General features: G+C 47.5%; 1 protein-coding gene across 1 annotated transcript; it reads left to right on the forward strand.

Annotated features, from left to right (window-relative positions):
* Positions 1-5,048: 5,048 nt before the first annotated feature.
* On the forward strand, positions 5,049-27,257 carry VWA2 (von Willebrand factor A domain containing 2). The gene is made up of 13 exons (XM_058029441.1): positions 5,049-5,103; positions 5,688-5,762; positions 7,623-7,756; positions 9,041-9,150; positions 17,712-17,906; positions 18,692-18,822; positions 19,476-19,608; positions 20,053-20,108; positions 20,952-21,059; positions 21,844-22,425; positions 22,734-23,285; positions 26,214-26,336; positions 27,006-27,257. The coding sequence occupies exons 1-13, from the start codon at positions 5,055-5,057 to the stop codon at positions 27,137-27,139; spliced, it is 2,382 nt and encodes a 793-aa protein (XP_057885424.1). The 5' UTR covers positions 5,049-5,054; the 3' UTR covers positions 27,140-27,257.
* The last annotated feature ends 50 nt before the right edge of the window (positions 27,258-27,307 follow it).

A 27,307-nucleotide genomic window follows, 5' to 3' on the forward strand; every position in this document is an offset into this window, starting at 1 on the left:
ACATATACTTCAAGTTTGGGCTTTTGCAGATTGGAAGAATCTTGATATTAAAATTGTTGCCAAATATTTTCCTTTGACTTAATGTTTTATTACTCAAATTGCCTCAGATTTTTTTTCCTGCCTCTTAGTTTTTGTTGCATCATGTTCTTGCAGTAACTAATAATTAGATGAATGCTTGCACTTGCATTTCTGGAGTTCTTTTGTGCCCCTGGTTCTGAACAAGACTATGGCTTTGTCAGGTGTCCTTTGACTCCCTGGGAGCAGAGTGACTTGCACAAGGATTGGCTCTCATGCAAAGCACCTCACTGATTATTTAGTGCTCCCACACCTCTTGTTCACTTGTCCACATCCTCCATCAAAAGTGAACTGGAAATCTAGAATAACAGCACTTTTGAAAGGGAAGTAGTAGGAAATTAATAAAAATTACCTAGTACTGCAAAGTAACAAGGCTTTTTTTATCCTTATAATTTCAATTTATGAAGCACTGTTGGGAGGAACTTGAGTATACTTTGCTTACTGGGTTTGGCTGAAATTATTTATTATTTAGCAGTTGGTGTGTTCCTAACTGCATACTGTGAGGTAGACACAAGGGTGTGTTTTGCCTGTACAATTCAAAAATTATTGATCATTGTTTAGGTTTTGGGTGGGAGGAGGTGTGCAAGCTCTTCTTTGACTGAAAGAGCTCAGTTTTGTGCAACTGCTAGTACTGGCAGAGAATAATAATAATAATAGCATAATAACAAAACATAATTTTTAAAACAGGTCATTTACATCATTCCTCCAGGTGTAGTAGGTGTGAATATGGTACTTCTGCCCAGTCAAGAATAGTTTTCTGTGGAAAAGCAAGCATTAGAAAAAACATTTTAAAAGCCCGATTGCTAATGCAGCTCCTTTGGGCTGCTGTGAGCCGGGCGTTCTGCTCGGAGCTGCCGGCAGCCCTGCTGGCTGTGCTCCAGGGCTGCTGACAGTTTGGGCTGTCCGGAGCCTATCGGAGGAGCGGCTACACCAGTGTTCCTCCTCAGTGTAACCTACAGCAATGTGGGTGTTCCTGGCTTGTTCCCCACGCCCCAGTTCGCAGTTATAGGTTCAGGCCGTGGTGGATGTGGAGGAGAGGTTGTCACAGCCGGGCACGGTGTAAATCCAGGTGGGGAGAAGGCTGCTCGTAACCCCGCAGGTGCAGCGGGGCCGCGCAGTGTGCCGAGAACAGGTAAAGTGCGGCTCGGAGAGCTTTGTTGTCCCCCCTTTTAAACGGAGAACATCCTAAAGCTCCGGCTGGGAGGGTTGGGGCTGAGTGGGGCTCGGAGGTGCTGGGGGTTGGCTCGCTCAGCGGAGCCGGGTGTGCGGCGGGGCTCGGGGGCAGCCTCCGCCCGGCTCCTCCGGCTGTTCGGGGCAGCCCGGCGCGGGGAGGGACGGGGCGATGGGGGCCAGGAGAGCCTTTCTGGGGAGGGCTAGGGCTGGTTCCCAGCGGGCCGGGATGTCCCATCGGCGGGGACACCTTGCTGTCCCATGGGCAGGGTGCGTAGGGCAGTGGGGATGCGGAGCCAGCTCCGAGCCCTGCGCAGCCCGGGGCAGGGAGGAGGGACAGGAGGCACCCGAAAGCGCCGTTCCGCAGCCCAGGTCCTGTCCCGGCCGCTCTGCCTCTGGTCCCCCCGCAGGGAATGCCGTGCGGGGAATGCCGAGCTCCGTGCGGGGATTGCCGCAGCTCGGCAGGAACACGGCGTGAATCTCTCCAATAAGTAAACAGGGCTGTGGTGCGTTAGTAAAATAAAAATAATCCCCACCACCCCGGGAACCAGACTCAACCCGTGCTCTCGTGCTTTAATTACTTTGTTTCTAGCACTTTTTGGGGTGCGGCCAGAGGAAAGAGCTGAGCCTGCCAGGGCTGGCTTTCCAACAGGTTGTGTCTCGTGTCTGTAACAGACATCTTTCTGCAAAAGACACGATAACAACTTGATCACGACTTGATAACCAAGGAAAGACTGATACCTCTAATGTGTCTGGATACTTCATGAAAGGAATGAGTGTAGCCTCTTTATTTTGCATAGTAAAGATGAGGCGTCACTGAGAGATAAATTGTCCACACAATCAGATTTCCCCATTTATTCAGCAAGGGCTGTGCCAGACAGGCAGTGTGTGTTCTGACCCCCTTCTCATCTGTATGTTGGGGTATCAGCCATGTCATCTTCAGTGTGTGCTCTAGCCATGGGCAAAGACAGTAGCATAAGCACTTCTGTTAGAATAAACTGCTCTGTAAGTTTAGCAAAAGCTCTTAGGTCAGAGAAGTGCCTTTTATTCTGTAACTCATGGGTCATAAAGGATCTGATCTGCAGCATGCTGATTTTGACAGTACCCCATGTGAGCAGTGCTGCAAGATCAAGATCTCTTTATGGACAGGAGCCTTTGCTGCACAGGGGAAAAGAGCCTCTCAAAACTCCCTTGCTGCAGAACTGGGTGGGGGAGAACAAATAAACTACTTTTGCAGAGCGTCTTCTGGAAATTTAATCCTGTTTATCCCTTGGAGAAAAACATTTTCAAAACTTTTAGACTGAAATCTGTGATGTTTGTTTTAAGGAGAAGTTAAACATTTCCCCTGTTGTCTTGCTCCTCGCCCTTCAGTTTCAGATCCCACTGTGAGCTGCCCCCAAGCAATGCCTGGGGCTGGGCAGAGGGGAAGCATGGGGCTCCTAACAGAAGTTGGTCACTGCCTCCAAAGCTTGGCAAGAAATAAAAAGTAAAATTTATTTATGGAGAACAAGCTGAGAGAGACTGAAAAAGGAGACAGGAAGATTGGTTCCCCCCTCCCTCCCTACATCTGAACATCAGATGAGCACGTAGCAGTGAGCTCCCCTCAGCAAGCTGGGGCCATTCCTCAGCACTGACAGGAGGTTGCTTGGCTTGTTAAAAATGTGTTTTAATGAATATACAGTGTAATCTTTCCTGCTTTCTCCCTGATTAAAATGAGTGATATTTTGCAATGTTGAAAGACATGTTGGGAAGGTACTTGTCAAGAGGAGCTTTTCTCCCCTTTACCTCTCTTTCCCATCTCTGGTGTCACTCCTCCAAACACACTACACATGGTCACAAGTCTTAGCTTTGAGTAAGTTGCTGTCATATTCATGTGTCCAAGTGAGAATCTGGATACAATAATAGGAGTTTTGACTTAGTGTGGTTTAAAAAATATGTATTTTTGACTCATTATTGAGGTAGACATTATTAAAAATTCCCTATCTTAATGACTGAGAAGATAAAATGAAAATGCCCTTCACTCACCACCACACCCCCCCCAGCAAAGCTGCTAAGGTTGCTGCTGCTAATCCTGGGCTAATGCTGATGAGCAGCAGGTGATGATGAAGCTTTCTTTCAATTCCTGTTGCTGAGAGTCTGGCTGGGCTAAAAGGCAAGGAATTCATCCTGCAGATTAGTTGATTTAAACCCAAGATAAAACCAAGTTGGCAAAACGTCTTGACCTGTCAATGTTTTGTGTGAAAACAATGTGAAATTGCAGCACCTGTCACATGTGGCTGCAAGCAGAGGCCTGTCCAGCCCGGGGTGATGTGCACCATGGAAATAGCTCCTGGGAAGAATGTCCTTGAGGCGTGGCAGAGGAATGACCTTTCCTCTGTGGAATTTGGAGGGCTTGAAGCTCCTGGGGGACACACAGTGGGGCTTCCCCAGTGAAGCTGTATTTTGATCTCTCTTTATTTAGCCAAGCCTGGGATCTGTCCATTTGGTGGGGGCAGTCTGCTGAGGGGGGATGCTTGATGCACCTGGCACTGCAGGACAGGGTTATTGTCTGTAATAATGGTGGGGTGATGCCAGAGGGTGTTTCTTAATCCCTTCTTCATTTTGTACCTGTGCAGGTAACTGAGCACGGCCTGCTTAAGTATCTTGCCTTGTGTGGTGTGAGTGATATATAATTTGCTGCAGAGACAAGTATTTCCTGAGAAAAATCCACCCATTTTCTGGAAAAACAACTAATAAAGCTGGTTATCATGAAGCACACTTACTTGTCTTTAACTACATAAATAAAATCTGCTTGTGCAATGACAGGGGCAGAGACCCATCAGGAATCTGCTCTAGTGAGTGCTTTTAATCTGGAGAAAAAATAAATATCCATGTTTGAAATAGAAAGCCAAGAGCTCTACCAGATACATATGGTCTAAATCTGGGCGTGCTTGAAAGTGTAACTGAAATCTACCTACGACGTGATGGCAGCCTCGCTGATTTCAAAGGAAAAATGAGCAGAAAATTGAGTTTGCTGGACAGTTATGCATAAAAACATCTCCCCAGAAAGCCAGTCCTTGTAAAAAAGGAGGCATGAAGGAGCCTGGGGCTGAGTGTTGTTGGGGACGGGGATAGGGATTGGGATGGGGACAGGGAAGGGGACAGAGATGGGGATGGGGATGTGGATGGGATGGAGATAGGGAGGGGACGGGGATGAGGAAGGGAATGAGAATGGGGATGGGGTTGGGATGGGGATGGGGATGGGATGGGGATGGGGACAGGCAGCAGCACTGCTCAAGGGATGGGTCCCTGGGTTGGGCTCCTGAACAGGGGCATCCCAGCCGGAGCTGATGGGGAGCTGGGGGGATGAGGCTCAGATTGTGCTCAGTGAAGCCCTGAGCAGCTCCCTTGGGCCCTCCACTGGCCTTCCCAGGTGCCCTGGTGGGACTCAGCTGAGAAAGGGAGGTGCACAGGAGAGGGAGGAGAGGAGAGGTCTGTGTGCGCATGGAGAGGACGACAGGCAGGGCTGGCTGTCCCTCCCTGCCAGGGCTGATCTCTCCAGGTGTGATGGGAAAGGAGAGGATTATGTTGAGAGATTTCCTTTTTTATTATTCCTTCATTTTCATGGGTTTTTTTTCTACCTTCCCTACCATTCTCCCTCGGGTAGGAGTTACTTTTGCCCCCCAACAATATGTTTCTGAGCTCATCACTTGAGACACCCAGGAAGATGATCAGCTGCAGGTAAAGAAACTGGCTTTGGGAATTGGATTGCTATTCCTCTCCTCTTTTGTTTCTTTTTGTGGTTTTTTTTTCCTTCCAGATTTGTCACCATGAACCTCTCATCATTTGAGTCCATCTGCATTTTCCTGCTTGCCCAAGGTATGTTTAAAGCTGCCATTTTGCATTATTGGTTTTGGTCTCGGGTGCTTCCCTATCTCCAGCTGGAATTTTTCACTCTGAGGAATGAGAGCCAAGTGAGTGCCTCTCCAGGAGATTTAGGGATAAACTTCTGAAACATAGTCTCACACAAATGGGGAAGAAAATAATACCTGGAGAAACAGCTTTTCTGATAATTTGAACATGTGACTGATCCATATGTAAAGTGTCGGATTGTGACTGATCTGTATGTAAAGTGATGTGGGAAAAGCTGATATTAAAAGTGCCTAAATCTATCCAGTGTTTATGGCTGTAATCTCAGAAGCCTAAGGCTGGCCTAGCTCTCATTCTTGCCCTGTGTCCCTGCATGCAGTGAGCAGAGAGACTGTCCTGTGTGCTGGAGTCATTTCCTTGTCATTTTTCATGCTCTGTGTGTCCCTGCCAGAAGGAATTTCCTGACATAGATACACTGCTGTGTCACCAAATCATGTTTTTCAGCTGTGAAACCTATCCAGCAAACCAGCATTTTTGCTGTTATAGGTTAAATCCTGTATGTCTTGTTCATGGATGGCTGTTTGATCCCACAGCTTTGCTGGTACTGGGTATACAACAAATCCACGTTGGCCAGGAGATGATTGGCAAGATCTCAGCTGCTGGCCAGTGTAAGTTTGTTTTATAAAGCATTTTCTAGATCTGAATTCCCTCTTTCTTTGGTTTTTTTGTTGTGTCTTGTTTAGATATTTTTTAAGTTTGTTGTTGTAGTAGTTATTTACATTTATTAGCCCCTCTTCAGTCTGTAAAGTCCCCAGCAATGCTCTGGCAGTCACAGTGCTGTGGCTGCCTCTACTCCAGCCTGGCTTTCTCCCTCATTGGTGTTAGCTCTCCTGGGACGTGATCCACTCTGGTTTTCCCCTGATTGGCTATTTGCCAGCTGTATGGTGTTTCTGTCAGCTCTTCAGAGCCTGCTCCAAGCAATCCTGATTTGCAGAGCCATGTTTAATTACTGCCTTGATCAGACCTCCCACGTGGGTGGTTTTTGGGGCTGTAAAGCCACAGCTTGCTGGGAGCAGGGATGGCCCATGGTCACCTGCAGCTCCCTTGTTGTACTGGCAATCAGCTGCTGATAAACTCTGTTGTGAATTCTCTCCTGATTGTCAGGATCTTTAGCTTGTCAGAGTGACCCCAAGAAAAGTCAAAAAGTCTCTTTTCCCAGCCCATCACTTGAAGAAGGAGTCAGAGCTCTTCATTTCTTGGTCTCAGGGTTGTTTATTGTGTCTTAGCTATAAAAAATTTTCTCCTGCCCTGCCGAGGTCCATCCAGCAGCACAGTTCCAGGCACTCTGCCTGCCCCCAGGGTGGTGCTATGTCTTTATACTAAAAACTACGTGTACAATGTTTACAATTCCTTCCCAATACCTATCACCTATGTTAGACAGTGAGCTTCTGCTCTATTGTTATGTCTTTATACTAAAAACTACCTATACAATGTTTACAATTACTTTCCAATACCTATCACCTATGTTAGACAGTGAGCTTCTACTCTAAATCTATCTAAAAGTGCCAACATCACAGCAGAAGATGGAGGCCAAGAAGAAGGAGAAAGGCTGGACATGCCCAGATCCCTTGCTCCCTATGAATCCCCATTCAAAAAACCCCAAAATCTACTTTTTCACCTCATGATAAATTCACTATAATTCTACTTAGTTTGTCATGGCTTGCAGATATTCATCTAAGGTTGGTAACTTGCTCCAGGGGTCATAATCAAATCCCTCGGTGTTCTGGGCTGTGTGCCAGGGTCTCTGAGCCCCCTGGCGGGGTCCTGGCAACTCTGGACACCCCGAGGGATGCACTGAGCTCCAGCAGGGGCTCTGCAGCTTTCTCTGTGCCTGCTCAGGCAGGGGTAGGAGCCCTGCTGCAGCTCCAGGCCCAGCCCAGCTCCCAGGGCAAGGCTGACAAGCCAGGACAGGGCTGGCAGGGAGGCTGTGCCCCAGCTTGTCCTCAACACAGAGCCCCAGGGCCAGGCTGGGTGCCCCCTCAGGAGAGCCAGTGACCCAGAAGGGAATGCCTCACAACCTCCAATCCCTGTAATCTGGCATTAGAAAACCCTAATTATGAAATTCAGGTTTTGGCTAGCAGGAAGGATTTGGAAAAAGTAGTGACGATAAAAAGATTATAATAATGGGGGTAGAGTAGCATCACTGGCCAAAACAGCTCTTAAGGGGGTCAGTGTGCTTGATCTCTATTGAGCTTCTGGATTCTTTTTCCCTTGAAGTTGATTCTGGCAAATGCTGCAGAGGAGACTTTAAAATTTCCCTTTAAATGCTTTGAAAATGATTCTTCATAGTCTGCAATCTGCCATTTATTCATTTCAGTGAATGAAAATTAAATGTGAATGTCAGTGAGATTGTGGGTTTCCACTGCAGCAGAAGCACCTCAGAAACTTCTGCTTGAGAGCAGTCATGTTCATGCAGGCAGGGGTGATACAAAGACACAGCTTCACAGTGTATATTTGTTTTCTCCTAGTGATGCAGTGCTCTGCCTCATTAGATGTCCTTTTCCTCCTGGATGGCTCCTACAGCATTGGCAAAGGAAGCTTTGAAAGGTCCAAGCACTTTGCAGGCAAGCTCTGTGATGCCTTGGACATCCATCCAGACAGAGTGAGTGTCAGGAATATCTCCTCTAATTTTCAGATAGCTTGGCCAGTGTGTCTAAAGGCCAGTGGTAATGTGCTGAGTGAAATTGCAAAATTCAACCTACCATGGGGGCAGAGTATTTATTATTATCAGAAAGATGCAGTTTGTGAAGCAGTGGGATTGGAGGATGCTTCTTGATTCTTCAGATTTTAAACAGTTCCTTTGGAATTTGAGAAAATACATAATCCTTCCGGTTAACGATTATTATTTGGTTTTTTTTTTTTTTACTGATTTTATTTTGGTTTGGAAGCTCATCAATTAGTTGGATCTTTCTGTTGCTTTTCCTTGGAAAGCTGCAGAATTAATCTCTGGGAAGTTAGCCACCTTTCTGTGCAGATGTAAATGATGTATTCTGCTTGCTCTGCTTCCCCCAGAAGGAGATGGGTGCTGTGCTGCTGTAGTTTCAGATCTTTGTCCCTGCAGTCAGCCTTGAGGCACCTCTGGACATGAATGACACATCCTGGGATTTGTCTGGGGGGACTTAACTGGCAGCAGTTCCAGGTGTGCATCAGTCCCACAGCACTGCCTCAGCTGAGGGCCTTGGAACAGGCTGGAATGGCTGCTGGACTTGATTCCGTGCCAGAGCCTTTCCAAATAAATGTCAGGTCTTTGGGAAGGTTGTATTTTATTTTTTAAATACCATCTCTCCACTAGTCTTTCACTTAATCGTCTCACAGACTGGACTGAAAATTGGTAATCTTTCCACCTTTGGAATTGTCACATTCCATAATCCTTCTTGTAAGGCTTCAGTGAAGTATTCTGGATGTATTGCCCAGTACAGACCATTTAGTCCACTTGCATTTTCAACTTGAGAAAATGGTTTTAGAGGAACCATTAGAAAAAGTATTGGTTTGTGTTGCCTGCTGTGCTCAGTGCCAGAGGGAGCTACTCTTGGTGATGGAAAGGTTTCCTGCCCAGTGTATAAATGGGCTGGTGTATAAGGTGTTATTTATAAATTTACTGCCCCTGAGGCTGTGAGCTGCTCTGAGTGGATTAATACAGATCCTGAGCTGCCTCTAACTGCAGCAGAGGCTGCTGTTGTTTCCAGATAAACTTTTTTTGCCTTGTTTATAGTCTGTATAGATAATAATGGAGTTCCTGCTCTAAGTTCATTGAGACTGCTTGTGGCTCGACATCAAAAACATAGTTTGCCTCTATACAGTTTAGTCTTCCCAAGTTTGTAAACTGATCAAAAGAGTAAAACTTGCACAGACACCTTTCATAACCTTCCATAATCTTTTCTTTTAGGTCCGTGTGGGAATGATACAGTTTAGCTCAACTCCCCACCTTGAATTCCCATTGGATTCTTATCTAACCAAACAAGAAGTGAAAGAGAGAATCAAGAGGACTGTGTTCAGGTCAGCTTATTTTACAGCTCTGCTCTTTTTCTGGCCTTTTTCTGGGCTCAATCTCTGGATTGAGGGGTTTTTTGAGGTTTAGAAATCTCTGCTTCAGCTGTGCTTACACCAGTGTGATGTCCCCAGAGAGGGAGGTGAATGAACACCGTGCTCCATGATCCACAATCCACTAAAATGTGAAACCTGGTCTGTCTTAGTGAAAGCTGATAGGAGACAAAGTTTTCAGTCTCCTCTTATAACATGGTAAATAGAGAGTTTTCCAGCTCTTTCTGTCTGTTTGAGCCAGGAAGTAGGTTACATCCTCCACGGAAAAACAAGCATGTTGTTCCCTCATGGCTGTGTGCTGCTTCATCTTTTGGTGGTTACAATTTCCTTTGTCCTGTGAGTCAGTGATGAACTGCTGCTCTGTAGATATTTATGTATGCTTGCTGAATTCAAGAGGATCAGGTTTTCAGATGGAAACCTTTCTTCTTCCTGAATGTTAAGAGTTGGATGTCTTCCCATGACCCCTGGAAATGGAGCCAGAAGTCCAAAGAAGAGCTGTCCTTAGAGCCTCTCAAAATCCAAACTTTCCATCTTGGAGAAATACATTTGGATCTACTGAGGATCTGACAATCACCCCAAAATACCACTTGTTTTGATGATAGATGAGGTATTGGTAAGGCCTCTGGATGTCTACTCTTTTAGCTGATCTGCCTTAGGACTAAGGGTTAGATCAACGTTTCCCATGGATATCTTCTGCTCTCAGGATGTTGCACATATTGCAAGCAAATGTGATCAACTTTGCATTTTTCAAGCAAGATCAGTTGGCTGGATTTTGTTGTATTTCTTTTGACGAGTTTAGCAAATCGAGAAAACCTCTTGTGTACTCTGTTACAGGAAAAACTTGCAGAAGACAAAGATGCATTCCCCCTCTCTGGTTGTTGTTGAAAGTCTGTGAGAGCAGAGAAAGTGAAGCAGGCTGGCTGGCACTGCATTTCCTTGATGACAACAGAGGGATGCTGACAGATCAAACAGAAATAATTACTTTTTACCTGGCTATTTCATCTAGTTTAAATGAAAAGCTGACATTTTGAAGTCGATAAAACAGTTATGGATGGATTCCAATTGGCTTCTGAAAAAAAAAATGGGTGTGTGACATCTTGGTTGAGAAGTCCCTTGATGTGCTTCTGATGAGCCTTTGGCCAGTGAGGCATTTCCTGACTGCAGCCCAGAGCTGACAGCCCTTGGAAGGAGGCAGCACCAGACTGAAGTGAAGCTTCTGTGATTTATTTGGAGACTGCTGGTCCCTGTGAATGCTGTCCAAATAGCTTTGGAATTCATTGGCCAGTTCCAGCCATACTCAGTGGTAATCTCAAGCTAAATTTCACATGAATTTCTTTTATATCAGTCAGCAGCTGGTTACAGGAGAGAAACCTTCTTAGTGCTGTGCCTGAAGAAAGACAGCAAGTAAAGCCCAGATCTCCTTGTACTTCAGAAAATCCCTATTGGAGTAATGCCTCAAACACATTTCCCCTGTGTCAAACCCCAGTGAAGCTCCAAATGCAAATTAATAAGCAATTTGATAAGCTCTTTATTAAATTTTTGTAATCCTTGGGGCTCACATGGGCACAGTGTACTGAATTAATCAAGATTTAAGTCACCACACTGACTATGCACAGTGTGTTTTTCCTCGTGCAAAGCACTGTTCAGTGAAACGTCTCACAGACATCTGGTCAGAAAAAGGCAAATTTGGACTTGCTATGAACACATGGTCACTGAGTGTGCTTGGAAATGGTGCAGTGCAGGGGAGGAAGAAGTTCAAAGCAAAGATGCCTGGCAAGTACAGAATGATAAAGTTTCTGTGAAAATCAGAGGGTAGATGGAAAAACAGTGCACTTGGGCATGATGAAATGCTTTTCTAGAACAAGCAAATCAGGAATCAGGTGCTAGGGCGAAGGATGGATGTTCAGAAAGCAAATGAGGTGTGTTTGTATCAATGCAGACAAAGAACATGAATCCTCCAAGGAAGGAGTGACACCTGTGGTTTTGTTCCCCTGGATTGCTCTGGACAGCAATAAAAGCAGCCCTTAAGGGCAATTACAGGAATTTATTTATAGCACAGAGGTCTGTGGCACGTGTGGAAGAAGCTGGGCAGGGCAGGGGCTGAGCAGGAGCACTTGGGCTGTGGGTGGAGGAGAAGCTGAGCCTGAGTCAGCAATCTGTGCTGCCAGCCCAAAAGCCACCCTTGGGCACTGCATGAAAGGAGTGAGGAGCAGCAGGCCAGGGGAGGTGATTGTGGCTCTCAGTCCATTGTTTGAGACACCCCTGGGGCACTACAGCCATGTCTGGGGGCACAGCATGAGGAGGATGTGGAATGTTAGAATGAGGAAAGCAGCTGGCATCCTCAGAGGGTTGGAGAACCTCTGCTTTGGAGACAGGTTGGGCAGAAAATGTGTTTTAGGGAGAGATGCCTCTGCCCAAATGAAGATGCAAATGAGACCATATGATGGCAACATAGAGATTTTATTTACAAGAAATGTGAGGGAGAGAGAAATGGGAAAGAGGTCTCAGAGAGAGAGAAAAAGAGCAGAAGAGAATCTGTTGGAACTAGATGATCTCTGAGGTCCATCTCAAACTAAACCATTCTGTGATGCTAGAGGATATGTAGATGTGCTTTTTATCTTGATATTACCAATATAAATAATATAATATAATATATAAAATATATAATAATAATGTATATTAATAATATAATAAATAATAATGCATTATAATGTATATATTATAATAATAATTTGCTACTACTACTATTTTATCTCCATCGTCATCTTATTATCATCCCTATTGTTCTTCTCCTTCTTCTTCTTCCCACTATTTACTTCTATTTCTTCTTCTGCATCAATTTATTCTTGTCCTTATTCCTTCTTATTCTCAGTCTTAATCTTTGTTTTCTTTTTTCTTGTTTAAATTCTTATTCATTTTCCTGTTCTTTTTCTTATTCTTTTTTTCTTATTATCATTCTTATTCCTTTTTCTATTTGCATTATTTTTCTCATTCTTATTCCTTTTTTCCCTTATTTTATTCGTATTCTTAATCTTTTTATTATTCCTATTCTTGTTCTTATTTTTTTTCTTATTCTCATTGTTATTATTATTCTTACTCTTTTTTTTCTCATTCTTATTCTTATGCTTATTTTCTTATTTACTACTACTTCTTAATCTTCTTCGTATTATCACAGAATCACAGAATAATGAGGTTGGAAGAGACCTCTAAGATCATTGAGTCCAACCTATGCTCTAACACCTCAACTAGACTTTAGCACCAAGTGCCATTATTATTAGTCCTATTCCTATTCCTATTCCTATTTTTTTTTGTGTGTTTTTTTTAGTGTGTTTTGGTGGTGGGTTTTGGGGTTTTTTTGGGTTTTTTTGGTTTTTTGTTTTGGGTTTTTTTTTTTTTTTTTACTAATGCTACTATTTCTAAAACCCAACTTCTGTCTGTTTTGGATAAATTGTGTTTGGCAAAGTCATGCAGTGTGCAATGGAGTCACGCACAGTGTGCAAAACACCTGTCTGTGCTCATTCCTCGCCGATAAAATCCCAAAGGATCTGCATGTAATCCTTTCAGGATGAGAGAAAACGTCCTTGGATTCCACCAGGGGAGGTCCTGATGAAATATTCAAAACATTTTTTCTCTGACAGAGTGGTCAGGGGTTGATTGCAAAGAGTTCCTCAGGGAGGTGGTGGAGTCTCTGTCTTTGGAAGTGTTCCAGCATTGTCTGGCTGTGGCACTTGGGGACATGGCTTCAGGGTGATGGTGGGACTGGATGGCATTCAAGGTCTCGTCCCACCCTGATGAGTCTGTGACTTTCACCACTGAGTCACATGGCACCAAGTGCCCCCATGGGTGCTGGTTTGGGGCTGGCCACATGGGTGATATTTGTCTTGGAGAGACCAGCCTGGGATGCTCCACAGCAGCTGGGGATTGCTGGGGCTGCAGGGCCATGTCTGGGCAAAGGCAGCTGTCCCAGGACATGGGGGACATGCTGAGGGCCAGCTGCCCCTGTAGGGCCCAGGCTGGTGCTGGCAGCCAGCCCTAATCGTAGGGCCATGGGGCCAGGCAGGAGAACATCCCCTGCAGCGCCCGCACCGCCCGGAACAGGCGGGAGCGACGTCTCTTGGAGACCTTTCGGTCAACGGACTCTTCCCAGTCAGACTCTTCTTGGTAGCTGCTGACCTCTTCGTGGGCCAGCTCGTGCTCGCTGGGCTCTTCCCAGGCAGAGAGATTCTGGGAGGTACTGACTTGTGCTTGGGAAAGGCCTTGCTCCTTGCCTTCTTCCCAGTCTGAAATTTCGTGGTCGCTTCTGACATCTCCATGGGACGGTGCATCACCTTCCCCGACGGATTCATCCCAGTCAGAGAGCTCATGGTGGCTTTGGGCTTCTTCTAAGGAGAGTTTCTGCTCAGTGCCTTTCTCTATGCCTTCTTCCCAGTCTGAAAGTTCTTCGTAGCTTCCAGCATCGCCATGGGACAGCTCTTCCTCACTGTATTCATCCCAGTCAGAGAGCTCGTGATGGCTTTGAGTTTCTTTTGAGGACAGGTCCTGCTCCGTGGCTTCTTCCCAGTCTGAAATTTCTTGGTAGTTTTCAACATCCTCATGGGACAGCTCTTCCTCAGTGCTTTCATCCCAGGCAGAGAGCTCGTGCTGGCTTTGGTCTTCTTCTAAAGAGAGCTCCTCCTCACTGCTGGCTTCCTGCTGGGATCCTTCCTGGTACCCACCTGCTTCTTCTATGGCCAGCTCCTGCTCAGGGCTCGCTTCCCCTTGGGACCCTTCCTGGTACCTACCAGCTTCATCTACAGCCAGCTCCTGCTCAGGGCTGGCTTCCTCTTGGGGCTCTTCCTGGTGGCTCCCAGTGTCTTCCAGGGACAGCTCCTGCTCAGGGCTGGCTTCCCCTTGGGACCCTTCCTCATGGCTACCAGCTTCATCTATGGCCACCTCCTGCTCAAAGCTGGCTTCCTCTTGGGGCTCTTCCTGGTACCTACCAGCTTCATCTACAGCCAGCTCCTGCTCAGGGCTGGCTTCCTCTTGGGACTCTTCATGGTGGCTCCCAGTGTCTTCTAGGGACAGTTCCTGCTCAGGGCTGGCTTCCCCTTGGGACCCTTCCTGGTAACTACCAGCTTCATCTATGGCCATCTCCTGCTCAGGGCTGGCTTCCTCTTGGGGCTCTTCCTGGTACCTACCAGCTTCATCTATGGCCACCTCCTGCTCAAAGCTGGCTTCCTCTTGGGGCTCTTCCTGGTACCTACCAGCTTCATCTATGGCCACCTCCTGCTCAGGGCTGGCTTCCTCTTGGGGCTCTTCCTGGTGGCTCCCAGTGTCTTCTAGGGACAGTTCCTGCTCAGGGCTGGCTTCCCCTTGGGACCCTTCCTGGTAGATTCTGGATTCTGCTTGGGCCAGCTCTTGCTCACTGTAGTCTTTCTCTTGGAACTCTTCCTGGTACCTACCAGCTTCATCTAGGGACAGCTCCTGCTCAAAGCTGGCTTCCTCTTGGAACCCTTCCTGATGGCTCCCAGTGTCTTCTATGGCCAGCTCCTGCTCAGGGCTGGCTTCCTCTTGGGGCTCTTCCTGGTACCTACCAGCTTCATCTACAGCCAGCTCCTGCTCAGGGCTGGCTTCCTCTTGGAACCCTTCCTGATGGCTACCAACTTCATCTACAGCCAGCTCCTGCTCAGGGCTGGCTTCCTCTTGGGACTCTTCCTGGTACGTACGAGCTTCATCTACAGCCAGCTCCTGCTCAAAGCTGGCTTCCTCTTGGGGCTCTTCCTGGTACCTACCAGCTTCATCTATGGCCAGCTCTTGCTCAAAGCTGGCTTCCTCTTGGGGCTCTTCCTGGTACCTACCAGCTTCATCTAGGGACAGCTCCTGCTCAGGGCTGGCTTCCCCTTGGGACCCTTCCTGGTACCTACCAGCTTCATCTATGGCCACCTCCTCCTCAGGGCTGGCTTCCTCTTGGGGCTCTTCCTGGTGGTTCCCAGTTTCATCTAAGGACAGCTCCTGCCCTGTGCTGGCTTCTTCCTGGGAGACATCCTGGTACCTACTGTCTTCTTCTAGGGACAGCTCCTGCTCAGGGCAGACCTCCTCTTGGGACCCTTGCTGATGGCTACCAGCTTCATCTAGGGACAGCTCCTGCTCATCTGAGGCTTCTCCTTGGGACCCCTCTTGATATTTATTGATTTCTTCTTGGGACAGCTCTGCGCCTTCCTCATCTTCGCCCTGAGAATGCTCAAGCTCCTCAGCCAAGGCCCCCTCCTCAGGCTCTTGCTCTTCCAGGGCTGATCCCTTGTCTGTGTCCACCTGCTCCTCACTGGAGGCTCCCAGTGGGCTGAGCAAGGGGCTGGGGGTGCAGCAGGGGCTGTGTGGGATAGAGATTGGGCTCTCTTCCCCTGTTCCTCCTGCAATTGCTGCTTCTATTTCAGCATCCAAGCTTTGCTCCAGGCCCCTCTGTTCCTCTGGCTGCTGGCCAAATCCCTGGATCACAAGCACAGCATTGTCCACGATCTCACAGCTGATGCGCCTCGCTAAATCCAGCACGGCCTGGCTGCACTCTGGGGACCAGCATGGGTTCTCTGCTGCTGCTGGTGGCATCTCCTCCATGAGGGCAGGAGAACCCGGTGCCCTTTCCACCTCGAGGGGCTCTTCCTCCTCAGCCAGAGTGGCTGCCAGCTCATCCTCCATGGAACTCCCCAGGGCAGAAAAGGCTCTGGGCAGCTCATGAGCTGCCTCTCCTGCCACCTCGGTGCCCATACTGCTGGGAGAGGTGGGGCCCTCCTGGGCATCCTCGTCCTTCTCTGGGAGCAAGGGTTTGTCCCATATCCTATAATCAATGCCTTCTGCCCCATGGGACAGCCCCTGGCTGCTGATGCTTCCTTCCTGTTGGGGCAGCTTTTGGTCGCTCCCATCTTCTTCCCATTGGGGCAGCTCCTGGACATTGTAGTCTTTTTCTTGTGATAGGTCCTCGTCCCTGTTGTCTCCCACTTGGGACAACTCTGGGTCACTCTTGTCTCCTTCCCATTGGAATGGGTGGCCTTGCACCTCTTCCAAAGGAGATGGTTCCTGGTGTGCCCACCCTTCCTGCTGGGCCTGCGCTTGGTGTGTCTCATCCTCTGTGTGCAATCGGTGCAACTCCTGGCCTGTCACTCTTGCTCCCCACAGCCTTTGCTGTGAGGCATCTCTCCAGTGGACTCTCACAGTTGTACCTCTCCCACACTCACACCTCTGATACAACTCTTGGTGCCTCACAGCTCTCTGTGGGGAGACTTCCTGGGCCCTCACACCTTCCTGTAGTTGATTATACTCTTGGAGTGTCATTTCTTCCCAAAGGCGGAGCTCCCGTCTGGTAATGTCTCTCCATGGGGAAAGCTCTTGATCCGAGTCATATTCCCAGTCTTTATCCATGTGGTCAAAGGCGCCCTCCTCCTCAGTGTCCTACAGGGGCAGGCCTGAGCTGCCCCCTGCCCCCAGCCTCTGCCCGCTGAGGGCTGGTTTTCCATCCATCCAGCCAGGCAAGGGGCTGGGGGCTGGGAGTTGGGCTTCACCTCCTCCTCCTCCTCATCTGATGCGGTCAGGGCACAGGGATCCCAGGAGCTGCTTCCTCCTGAGAGAGCAGCTCTCACAGGAATGGGATTCCCGGGGCTCTGTGCCCCTTAGATACCCCTGACACAGCCCTCTGCTGTGTCACAAGGGCCACAGCAGTGTCACACATCACCCAGGGCTCTGACACAACACACCGTGTCACAAAGGGCCACATCCGGCACCCCTTCAGCAGCTGAATGACCACAATGTTCACATGGAAAGACAGAAGCTGTAGAGACATTTGTAGAAGATGGAAATAAAGTTCAAATATCCAAGAGTTCTGGTTACTGGACCAATTGCAGAAACTCTCTGCTGTAGAGACCACTCCAAGTTGGAGAGGAGGGACATAAGGGTGAAGAGATGGGACCAGTGGGTAGGAAGATGAGAAGAATGACAGGATGAGACATCCCCATGGATCTGTTGTGTGGCAACAAGCAGAAATAGGCTACACTTCCCATTACCAGAGTGTAGCTATGATATTTTCTGAAAAATCCTTTCCTTAGGATTTTTTCTCCCGAGAACCTGAAAGGCCTCAGGAACAAAATGTAAATAATGGTTATCTGCTGCTGTGGAATGCAACAGGTGCATCTGTGATTGGTCTCATGTGGTTGTTTCTAATTAATAGCAAATCACAGCCCAGCTGGCTCAGACTCTGTTTGAGACACAAGCCTTTGTTATTCATTCCTTCTTTTTCTGTTCTTAGCCTAGCCTTCTGATGAAATCCTTTCTTCTATTCTTTTAGTATAGTTTTAATATAATATATATCATAAAATAACAAATCAAGCCTTCTGAAACATGGAGTCAGATCCTCATCTCTTCCCTCATCTTCAGACCCCTGTGAACACAGTCACACCAGAGGGTAAAAATTTGCAACCCAAATGGTAAATTCAGTACCAGGGGAGGAATTCTGATTTCTTCTTTTCTGATTATATCTCCCTGCTTTCTAGAGGTGGCAGCACAGAGACTGGTCAGGCTCTGAAGTACATTCTCCACAAGGGTTTCCCTGGTGGCAGAAACTCAAGTGTCCCTGAAGTCCTGATCATCATTTCGGATGGAAAGTCCCAGGGCAGCACTTCAGTGCCTGCAATGCTGGTGAAGGAGAGACACATCACAGTTTTTGCTGTGGGAATCAAGTTTCCAAGGTAGGAAGCTCTCCAGAGTGGGAAGCAGACACCCAGCTAGCCAAATGGCCAGTCCTGGTGGGTGAGGGGTTGTCTCAGGCTAGATATAAGTTTTGAAAAGAGAAAAAGGTGACTTAGTTTTTGCCAGAGCAGGGTTGATTTTTTTTCCTGTAGCTGTGGGTGTATCTAGGAGATAATCCATACCACTTTGTCATTGCAGGGGTGGGGGAAAGGGACTTTATCCCTTCAGAGAGGAAGGGCATTCCTTCCTTCCAAGGAGGGGAGAAAGTGTGGTGGACAAACAGTGTGGAGACAGACTTTCCAAGGAAATTGATTTCGTCTTATGTCTTTTGTTATTCATATTTTTATTGCTGCCATTGCTGCTTGATTTCTCATTTCGTTTCTGTTCTCAGTAAATTGTTCTTATCTCAGTCCATGAAATATTTTTGCCTTTTGTGTTTCCAGCTGGAGGTGAGAGGGGAAGGAAGGGGAAGCCTGGTTTCAGTGAGAACACTAAATTGGGGAATACCATTCTTAAACCATGACAAAAAGGAATTTTCGGGGTAATGCAGGCACAGAGGAAACACTGACTTGGTGGCTGATGTAGAAGGAGCACCAGAGTAAATGACGGAAACTTTTCCACTTGGTAGAGCTATGCTGCTGCCTGAGACTAAACACACCAGGATCCTGGAAACTGAGGAGTGTCATGGTTTTGCATCAACTCTCTGTTTGCTGCACAGGGTTGGTTCTGACTCTTAATTCTTTGTGGGGGAGGCTGAGCAGCTGACCTGTGCCTTGCTTGGCAGGTGGGAGGAGCTGCAGGTGCTGGCCAGCGAGCCCCCTGAGCGGCACCTGCTCTTTGCTGGAGATGCTGAGGATGCTGCCAACGGCCTGTACAGCACCTTGAGTGACTCTGTCTGCACTGCCACCGCTCCAGGTGACCCTGCTGGCCACACCTCCATGCCCATGCTTTAGCTTGGACATGGCACTGAGTGAGGAAGATAAGGCAGTGTCAGGAAGCACGCAGGGGAATTAGCAGGTGTTGCACTTTGAGGTAATCTGCTTCTGGTGCCCAAACGGGATGGCATGCTCTCCAAATACCTCCAAGCTGCAGAATCCTAAATCTTCCTGCATCCTGATTCACCTCTGAAAATGGGAATATTGGCTTTTGGTCATGTGACAGGGGATAGAGGGATACAGGCAGTTGTGTTTAATTTTCTAATGGACTTGGCTGTGTATCAGGGCGAGGCACCAGGAGTTAGAAAGAATAGAACTGGAGTGGTCCAGAGGTAGCAGAAAATCAAACACATGAATGATAAAGGCACCAAAGGGGCTGAAAAATTGTCACTGAACCATGAACTCAGCAGTGTGTGGTTTATAGCAAAGCAAAGGAGGCTGAATATTTAGGTTTCCAGAAAGTGGAGTAGGCTGGTGATCTTTTCACAGGAAATCTTACCTCTGGGGTCTCCCAGAGGCTCTTGGAAGCTCTGCCCAGTCTGTTGTTGTCAGGTAGTTGAAAACAGCTGTCTACTCTTACAGCCTTTGCATTTTCAGGCAGCTGAGGCTAGTTTGCCTTATACTTTGCTGCAGGCTGCAAAGTTGAGTCCCACCCTTGTGAGCGCAGGACCCTGGAGATTGTGAAAGAGCTGGCTGGCAGCTATGTGTGTTGGAAAGGCTCAAAGCAGCCCAATGCAGTGCAGGCTTCACTGTGCCCCTTCACCAGGTAAGCTGGGCACCCACAGCTCTAAAAATGAGAGGGACTGAGAGATAAATACAGTAATGAGGCTTTTATCTGACCATGACTATTTACTGGGATAAAGATCCCTCAGAAGACTGATGCAAACAGTCTGTAGTGCTAGGAAGAGTCTCTGCTCTGATCATTAGCTGAGCAGCAAGCAGACAAAATAATTTTTTGAGTCTTAAAAATACATCCATAATTTTAAAATGTAAATATTACAGTTGAATTTTTTGAAAAATGGTAGATTCAATGAAATTATGCTTTTCCTTTTGCCATCTCCTTTAGAATGGACTATTTAAAAAAAAATACTTGTTTTGAAAACCTGTGTTTTCAAAGGGAAGTTTTTCCATTGAAAACACAGTAAGATCCACCTTGAAGGCACCTTCTTAATATTTAAATTAATGGCAGATCTTATTCTTCCTGTTTCAGGTGGAAGAGAGTCTTGATAAAACACCCATCCAGGTGCTTCCGAACTGTATGTCCAGGTGGGGTTTTGCTCTTCCAAAACTTTAATCTGTGAAACAGGAAAGGTGATAATTAAAGAGCAAAAAGACAAGGGTTTGCTTTCACTTCTCAAAAATTGTGCTCAGAGTGAGAGACTGTGATCAGTAGATATTTAATCCAGTTTGTGTTTCTCACAGGTATTTATGATCAGAGTTCTTTTGGATTAAAATGTCTCCCAATAACTTCTCCTCCACTTGAGGAGCCAGTGAATTCTCATTTGCTCGTGTCCTGGGGGCAGAGTCTTGCACTGCTTCCCAGTGCCTGCAGGGTGTCACTGTTCTCCAGCCAGGGGAGCATGCAGGGATGCCTCCAGTCATACACTAGGTACCATAAGCAGCATCAGGTTAGTGGGGAGCCTGACAGGTGCTGATCACCAGCCCATTTTTGTGGCTGTTGAAGTAGCTGTGCTGCTTCCATCCTTTTTGCAAGTTCAGATGATAGCAGCTTCATTTTCTTTATCAGTACAGCGCTGTCCAAGCAGCAGGCCAGACCCTGACCTCTTCATTGCTGCTGAAAATCTGTCAGGACTGCAGGACCTTTAGCAATTCTCTGTTTATACAAATATGGTGTCACTGCTTTTGTTCCACATCAAACAAAGTCAGTCTGGTTTGCTTTTTTGTCACAGCCTGCTGGAGAGCCATCCCAAATGGAAATTGCCATGGAGGTGAGGTGGCCCTGTGTTAGTTCAAACTCTGCAGCAAGAGGGGCAGAGCTGTGACCCTTTTTCCACTAGCAATGCTGCTCATGCTGGCAGAGGATGGGGAAGGGCAGGAAGGGCAGGCTCCTTGCTGATGACCTCTCTTTCTCTTCCCTGTCCTGGTCAGACCCCTGTGACTCCCAGCCATGCCAGAATGGTGGCACGTGTGTCCCAGAGGGACTGGACAGGTACCACTGCCTCTGCCTGCTGGGCTACGGAGGAGACATCCACTGTGGTAGGTGTGAGCCTGTGCCCTGTCTCCTTTCTGCTCAGCTGGGTCCTGCTTTGGTGACACCCTCTGTGCCACCCTGGGGACAACTGGGGTGGGGCCACAGTGCTTGGGCTTTTCTCCAAAAGCAGGCTGAATTTACTGTCATGCTGTGTCAGGCCCAGTGGCTGGGTCCTGCTGTTCAGACACTGTGTGGTATGAAGAGCACCAGTATTGACAGTCTCACTCTTGCATGGCTGCCTTTGTGCCTAAATGCAGGTGCCATGGGATCAGAGTCACTGGGAGAGACATGAACATGTCTGTTGGTCCCCTCCCCACACACACGGGTGCAGCAGGAGCTCCTGGTTTTGGGGGTTCAATGTAAAAAAGCCAAAAGCTCCTGATCATTAGAAAACACCTTGTACTTACTTTCCCCAGAACCAAGGTTCCAGCTTCAGAGTGTCTCAGGGTGTCAGAGGTGAGGGTCTGGTGCTTGGACTCTCTCCTTTCTCCAGTATGTGATTGTGTCATTCAGAGGTTCTGCCGACAGCATTAAAAGTGGAGCTGTAATTTCTGATTTGAAGTTTGCCATCCAAAATTGCAAGAATTCCCATAGATATTTCCTGTCTCTAAACGTTTATATGGCATCCGACCAAAACAAAGCCTGCTCCTGGTCCATTTTTCCTCCAGCTCATGATATGAATGGCAAAATGTTTGGGTTGCTGGACACAGTGTTCCCTCTCCACAAGGCTTCCAGCAAGCCCCTGTTGGGGTTGCCCTGCAGATGGCTGATTGCCTTCTCCCTTTCCAGCAGCAAAGCTGAGCCTGGAGTGCGGTGTGGATCTCCTTTTCCTGATGGACAGCTCAGCAGGGGTCACACTGGAAGGGTTCCTGCGCTTCAAGGCCTTCCTCAAGAGATTCCTCCAGGCCGTGGTGGGCCAGGACTCCCCAGTGAGCGTGGGGGTGGCCCAGTATGATGATGATATCAAGGTACCCATTGAACTGGGCCAGCACAAGGACACACTCAGTCTCATGAAGAGAATTGATGCCTTGAATTTCAGTGGAGGGAGAACCCTGACAGGCAGAGCCCTGCAGTACATTGCACAGCACGGTTTTAGGAGCAGCCCAGTCTTTGCAGATGTGCAGGATGATCTCCCACATGTGGTTGTCCTGCTCACTGACTCCAAGTCCCAGGATTCGGTAGCAGAAGCCGCTAAATATGTGAAAGACCAAAATATCTTCTTGATTGGCTTAGGCAGCAGCTTCATGAGAGCAGAGCTGACCACGGTGACTGGCAATCCACAGCAGACCATTGTCTACTCTGACCCCCAGGACCTCTTCAACAGGATGCCAGAGCTGCAGAGAAAAATCTGCAGTGTGGGCAATCCTGAAGGTAAGATTGGTGTGGGCAAGGGGGGACAAGTTTGCCAAACCATGCAGCGGTATCCTGAATTCCAGCAGGGAGGAGGGAAGGACAGAAGGATCAATGTCCTTGTTTTCTTTGTCAGTCACAGATCCCAGGACTAACCTCGCATGAGTGATTTTTGTGATGGATCTTGTGAAGGAGACATAGATCACCCTTCACCATCAGTGATCAGCAGTGTTGAATTTTACGCACAATTTCCTCTCGCTGCTGTTTTTCAGTCAGAAAGGAGCAGATATATGTTCTGAGAGACACCATGTTTGTGCTCCTTTCCCCAGGCTGCCAGGCCCAGTCTCTGGATTTGGCATTTGCTGTGGATGCCTCGTCTGGAGTTGGCCTGGAGAACTTTCTGCGTCTGAGGCGCTTTGTCAGGAGCAGCTGCTTGCACTTCATCATCAACCGGGACGTTACCCAGATTGCCCTGGTGACCTATGGCAGCAAAGCTCACACTGTCTTTGCCTTGGACACCCACACCAGCAGCTCTGCTGTTCTCCAGGCCATCGACCAGGTGCCCTTCCTTGGGGGCTCAGCCTCTGCAGGCAGTGCCTTGCTGCATGTTCATAGTGATGTAATGACTGTGCAGAAGGGAGCAAGGCCTGGGGTCAACAAGGTGGTGGTGCTGCTCTCCAACGGGGGGGGCATGCAGGGTGCAGCTGCCCCAGCCCAGCAGCTGAGGCACAATGGCATCCTGGTGTTTGTGGTTGTCGTTGGGGACGCAGACAGGGACACACTGCTGAGAGTTGCTGGGTCCCCCAACTACCTGGTGCACATCTCCTCCTATGAAGACCTGCAGTATTACCAAGGCCTTATCATCGAGAGGATCTGTGAAGGTAGGAGAGCCTCCAGTCATCACTCTCTGTCAGTGCCACCAGCTGCTGCTGTTGTAGGTTTTTGGATGTTTTACTGACTGAACTTGATACTGTCTTTTGCATTTTATGGATGGGGAAACTATGACACAGAAATCTGATGACTGCCCAAAGCAATCCTTCAGGAATTAGTAACCAAATTTCCTAAGATTCAGTCCAGTGGATGAGAGTGGCCATAGTGTGGCTGGCTCTTTCCACCCCTGCTAGATCTAGGTTCTGTTTTCTCTGAAGGAAAAAGTTTTCTCTTTTTCTGATGTTGCTTTAAATCTGTAGAATTTACTGTGTGTTACTGTTCCTCTTCAGTGTTTCTGGGGGAGGGCTCAATGGGCCCCTTTTTTGTGCTGGTCTCTGCTGTCTTGTCCAACAGGTTTGTGACCAGGTGTTTGTAAAGTGGTGAGTCTGCAACCTCATCACTCGTTTTCATCCTTAATATCTCACTACTAAAATTATCATGTAGGCTTTCGACATTTTGTTTTGCCCTGTATTCAATCCTAAAATCAGAATCTGTCCATTTCGAAGCCTTCAGACTGTTAAACCAGTCCTTTAGACAAATTGTGATTTGTCTTATTTGTAGGACCAAATCCTTATCTTCAAAGTGGAAGAATTTTCAAATATTTGTGTCAAAACTCATGTTTGGGGGTTGAAAAAAAAGGGGAAGTTTCTTCAAAACTTTGAGTCATGAGTGCCAGTCCTCAGCTGGGGAAAAATATGGCTCTAATAGTAAATTTGAAACACTTGCATGTTGTCTAGAAATCAGCTTTTCAGAAAGGACAGCAACCCTAGTTTTCAGACAGTGACAATGAAATTACTCCTAGTTAAAATACCATGCCTTGCTTTCTCATTCAAAATAGCCTAAGTTTACCATCTATCTATTTGCTTTGTTTTAACATGTTTATAAGATCAAAAGAAGCACATTTGAGCTGCAGCTCAGAGGTCCTTTTCATCTCTGGGCACAGCTGTGTCTCCTTCAGGCTGAGAAAGAGCTGCAGTATCATCCCTTTGGGGTGAGAGCTGCTCTCCTGGCAGGCTCTGCAGATGGTTTCTGCTGAGCTTTTCAGTGTGTTTCTGTTGCAGGGGTACTTTCAGCTGTGTTATTACAAAAACAACGTACTGTACCTTGGAATTAGCTAAAATGCCAGGGGTGAAGGGGAAGAGACAGCAGGGTTCAAGGAGTCAGGGTAATAACATATCATTTCCTGAGAGTGAATTGCTGCTTTCATTTCATCTGCAGGTAAATCACAGTTTGTACTAGATAGGCTGGGACCAAGGGCGATGTAAAGATAAGCCCTTCACTCAGTCTTCTACTCCCAAATCCAAGGCTTAATAACAGAATCATTGTCTGTGAAAGGACTTAAAACTTTATGATTATAGAGGTATTTGAGTACTCTGCCTCTGTGTACCTGGAATATGGTATTAGTTCTGAGGTTTCATCTGAAAAGAGTCCAGAATAAAAGGACCTAGGGTTTAGGAGAAAAGTTCCCAAGCATTAAGTATATATGAATCAGATTAATGGAAATGCAAGTTATTAGGATCATCAAAGTGCAAGAACCTCATTTAAGGTTTGTTAACAGCAGGCTGGAATTTAGAGAAATGGTGTTGGGGCAGAATGATGTTGGGGCAGGGACTGTGAGGTTATGCTGTGGAGCATCCCTGGACGGACGAGGTGGACACTTGTAGAGCAGAGCACCATGGAACAGCAGCACCTGGAAGATGAGTGCTGTGTCCAAGAGATCCAGCTTTCAGCCCAATAATAGTGAAAGTGTCCATCCCTGGGAATACACTCTCAGGCAGGACCCCAGTTCACAAATCCCATGGTAACTAAAATATTTTTTAACCTGGCTTGGTTCCCTATGAAATCAACTGGAGCTAAAGACTGATATGTCTCAGGTCTAGGGCTGTCAAAAAAAAAAAAAAAAAAAAAATTTCAGTTATAATTTTGCCAGTCTTAGGTGTGGGTTGAGATTCAATGACTTGATGTGCAGAGGGAGAATGAGCACAATGTCTGTTGAGCTGTAGAAAGCTCCCTGACAGATAGGGGATAGGATTTGTGTTCTTTTTCCTTCCCCTTTTTCTATTTTCTCTGTGATTTTTCTACCCTGGAGCAAAGGGTAAGGCAAGCAGCTCTACACCACTTTGTAGCTTTTGAGCAGAGGAATTTCACACCCTCACCAACACCGCAGTGGTGTTGCCAGCAGACTGGAAGCAAATTCCTCTGGGATGCTGCTACTTAACCTAATGTATTGGCAGCAAGGCAGCATGGAACCCTGCCAGCCCTGCTGACAGCTGGGCTCTGTTGTGTTGAGAGGGTTGGGAAAGCTGTCACATACTTTATAACAACAAGGCTAATAACTTGGGCTGTGCTTGCAGGCTTCTCTCAAGCCCCCTCAAAAAGACACCCAGAAATTTTCCCTGTGTTGTTTTCCATTCATGTCATCCTTACTTCCCAGCTGGCAACTTCTCCTTACTCTTCTCCAGTGGAAACTCTTATCCTCTCTGGGGCAAAGTGAGGTTTGAACTTCAGTGGCATTTGAGACTGTGAACCTGTTAAGGCAGGGCGTGTGTCTTGTTCTGTGTTGTCTGTGTCTGGTGGGGGGAGTTTGGGGGTGCCCACAGCTCTGCACATGCTCCAGTTTGCTTTTCTAGGATATGCATCCTATCATTAAGTGACTCTTTTAAGCTTTACTAGGAATATTCTCCAGATTGAGACATAGAAAAGCCAAGGTTAAAGTGTCAAGACAGAATTGTGGCTTGCACCCTCTGCCACATTTAAATGTTTCTCCAGTCCCAGTAGCCCCCGATGACAATTTTTGCAGCATTCCTGATGGATGTGAGTCTCAGCTAGTAATAATGCAGATGTGCCTGAGCTTGCTCTCTGCTCTGTGTCTGTTGCAGAAGCCAGAAGCCCTGTGAACCTGTGCAAGCCCAACCCCTGCATGAACCAGGGCGTGTGCATCCTGGGGCCGGGGAGCTACCGCTGCCAGTGCCACGGCTGGGAGGGACCCCACTGCGATAGCAGTAAGGACCAGCAGCTCTCCACACTATTCCACCTCTCCCTGAAGCAGAGAAACCCCTGGACAGCTGTTTAGTGGCCAGGCCTTGATGCTGGTGTGGTCTCTGTCTTATGGAAAGTAGAGAGGTTTGGGCTGCTGAGGGGAGCAAGGGCTTCTCTGGAGCAGCTGTGCATTTTTATACATTCACTGAGTGAGTTGACTGTGAGGGGGGCCCAAGGAGGTCTAATAATTTTGGTAATCTTCCACTCTGTTCTGTTCCACTTTTTGCTCTGCTCTGCTAGTTGAAACAATCTTTCCCAAGTAGAAAGACTCGACTCTCATTTAATGGGAGGGAGCTGTTTCTGTTGGAGCAGACACCCTTTCAATGCTGTCCATGGTGTAAAACCTCTCCATTGCCCTCCTTCTCTTCAGCAGGGGAGCAATGTCCATGAGGTGGGGAGTCTCTGGCTCCCTAGAGATGGCCTTGTGCCCATAGCATGATGTTCTCAATTCAGATGGGTTTTCCCCATGCCCAATATTTTGCTTTTTACCTGAATTCTGACTTCCAGCCTGTGGCCTCTAATATCTGTCATCTAAGGGAATGAATGGTTGGTTGGTTGTTGTGGACTGAGTGTGACCTTATCCCTTGGTCCTAAAGCCCTCATCCCACATCTATGCTTTTCCTCTGCCACAGGAGTTCTCCGGGGGGATTCTCCAAGATCTCCAGCCCTTCCTCCACGTTCCCATGAGCAGTGGAGTCCAAGGGGTCTGCAGCACCTCTCCAGAGCCCTCCAGCACAGCAAAAGGCAAATGGATCAGAGGCATTGACACAGATGTGCTGACTGCTCCAGTTCTCCATCCAGGAACACTCTTTGCCCCTCACAGGCACTGTCCAGCCCTTGGAGTTGTTGGAGTTGCTCCAGCACAGGGACTGTCTTGAGGCCATTCCCAATTCCTGCATTGCACAAACTGGGCTCCCCAGAACTCTCTTTCTTT

The sequence above is a fragment of the Melospiza georgiana genome, chromosome 8, assembly GCF_028018845.1.
Source record: "Melospiza georgiana isolate bMelGeo1 chromosome 8, bMelGeo1.pri, whole genome shotgun sequence".
In the NCBI taxonomy this organism is placed as follows: domain Eukaryota; kingdom Metazoa; phylum Chordata; class Aves; order Passeriformes; family Passerellidae; genus Melospiza; species Melospiza georgiana.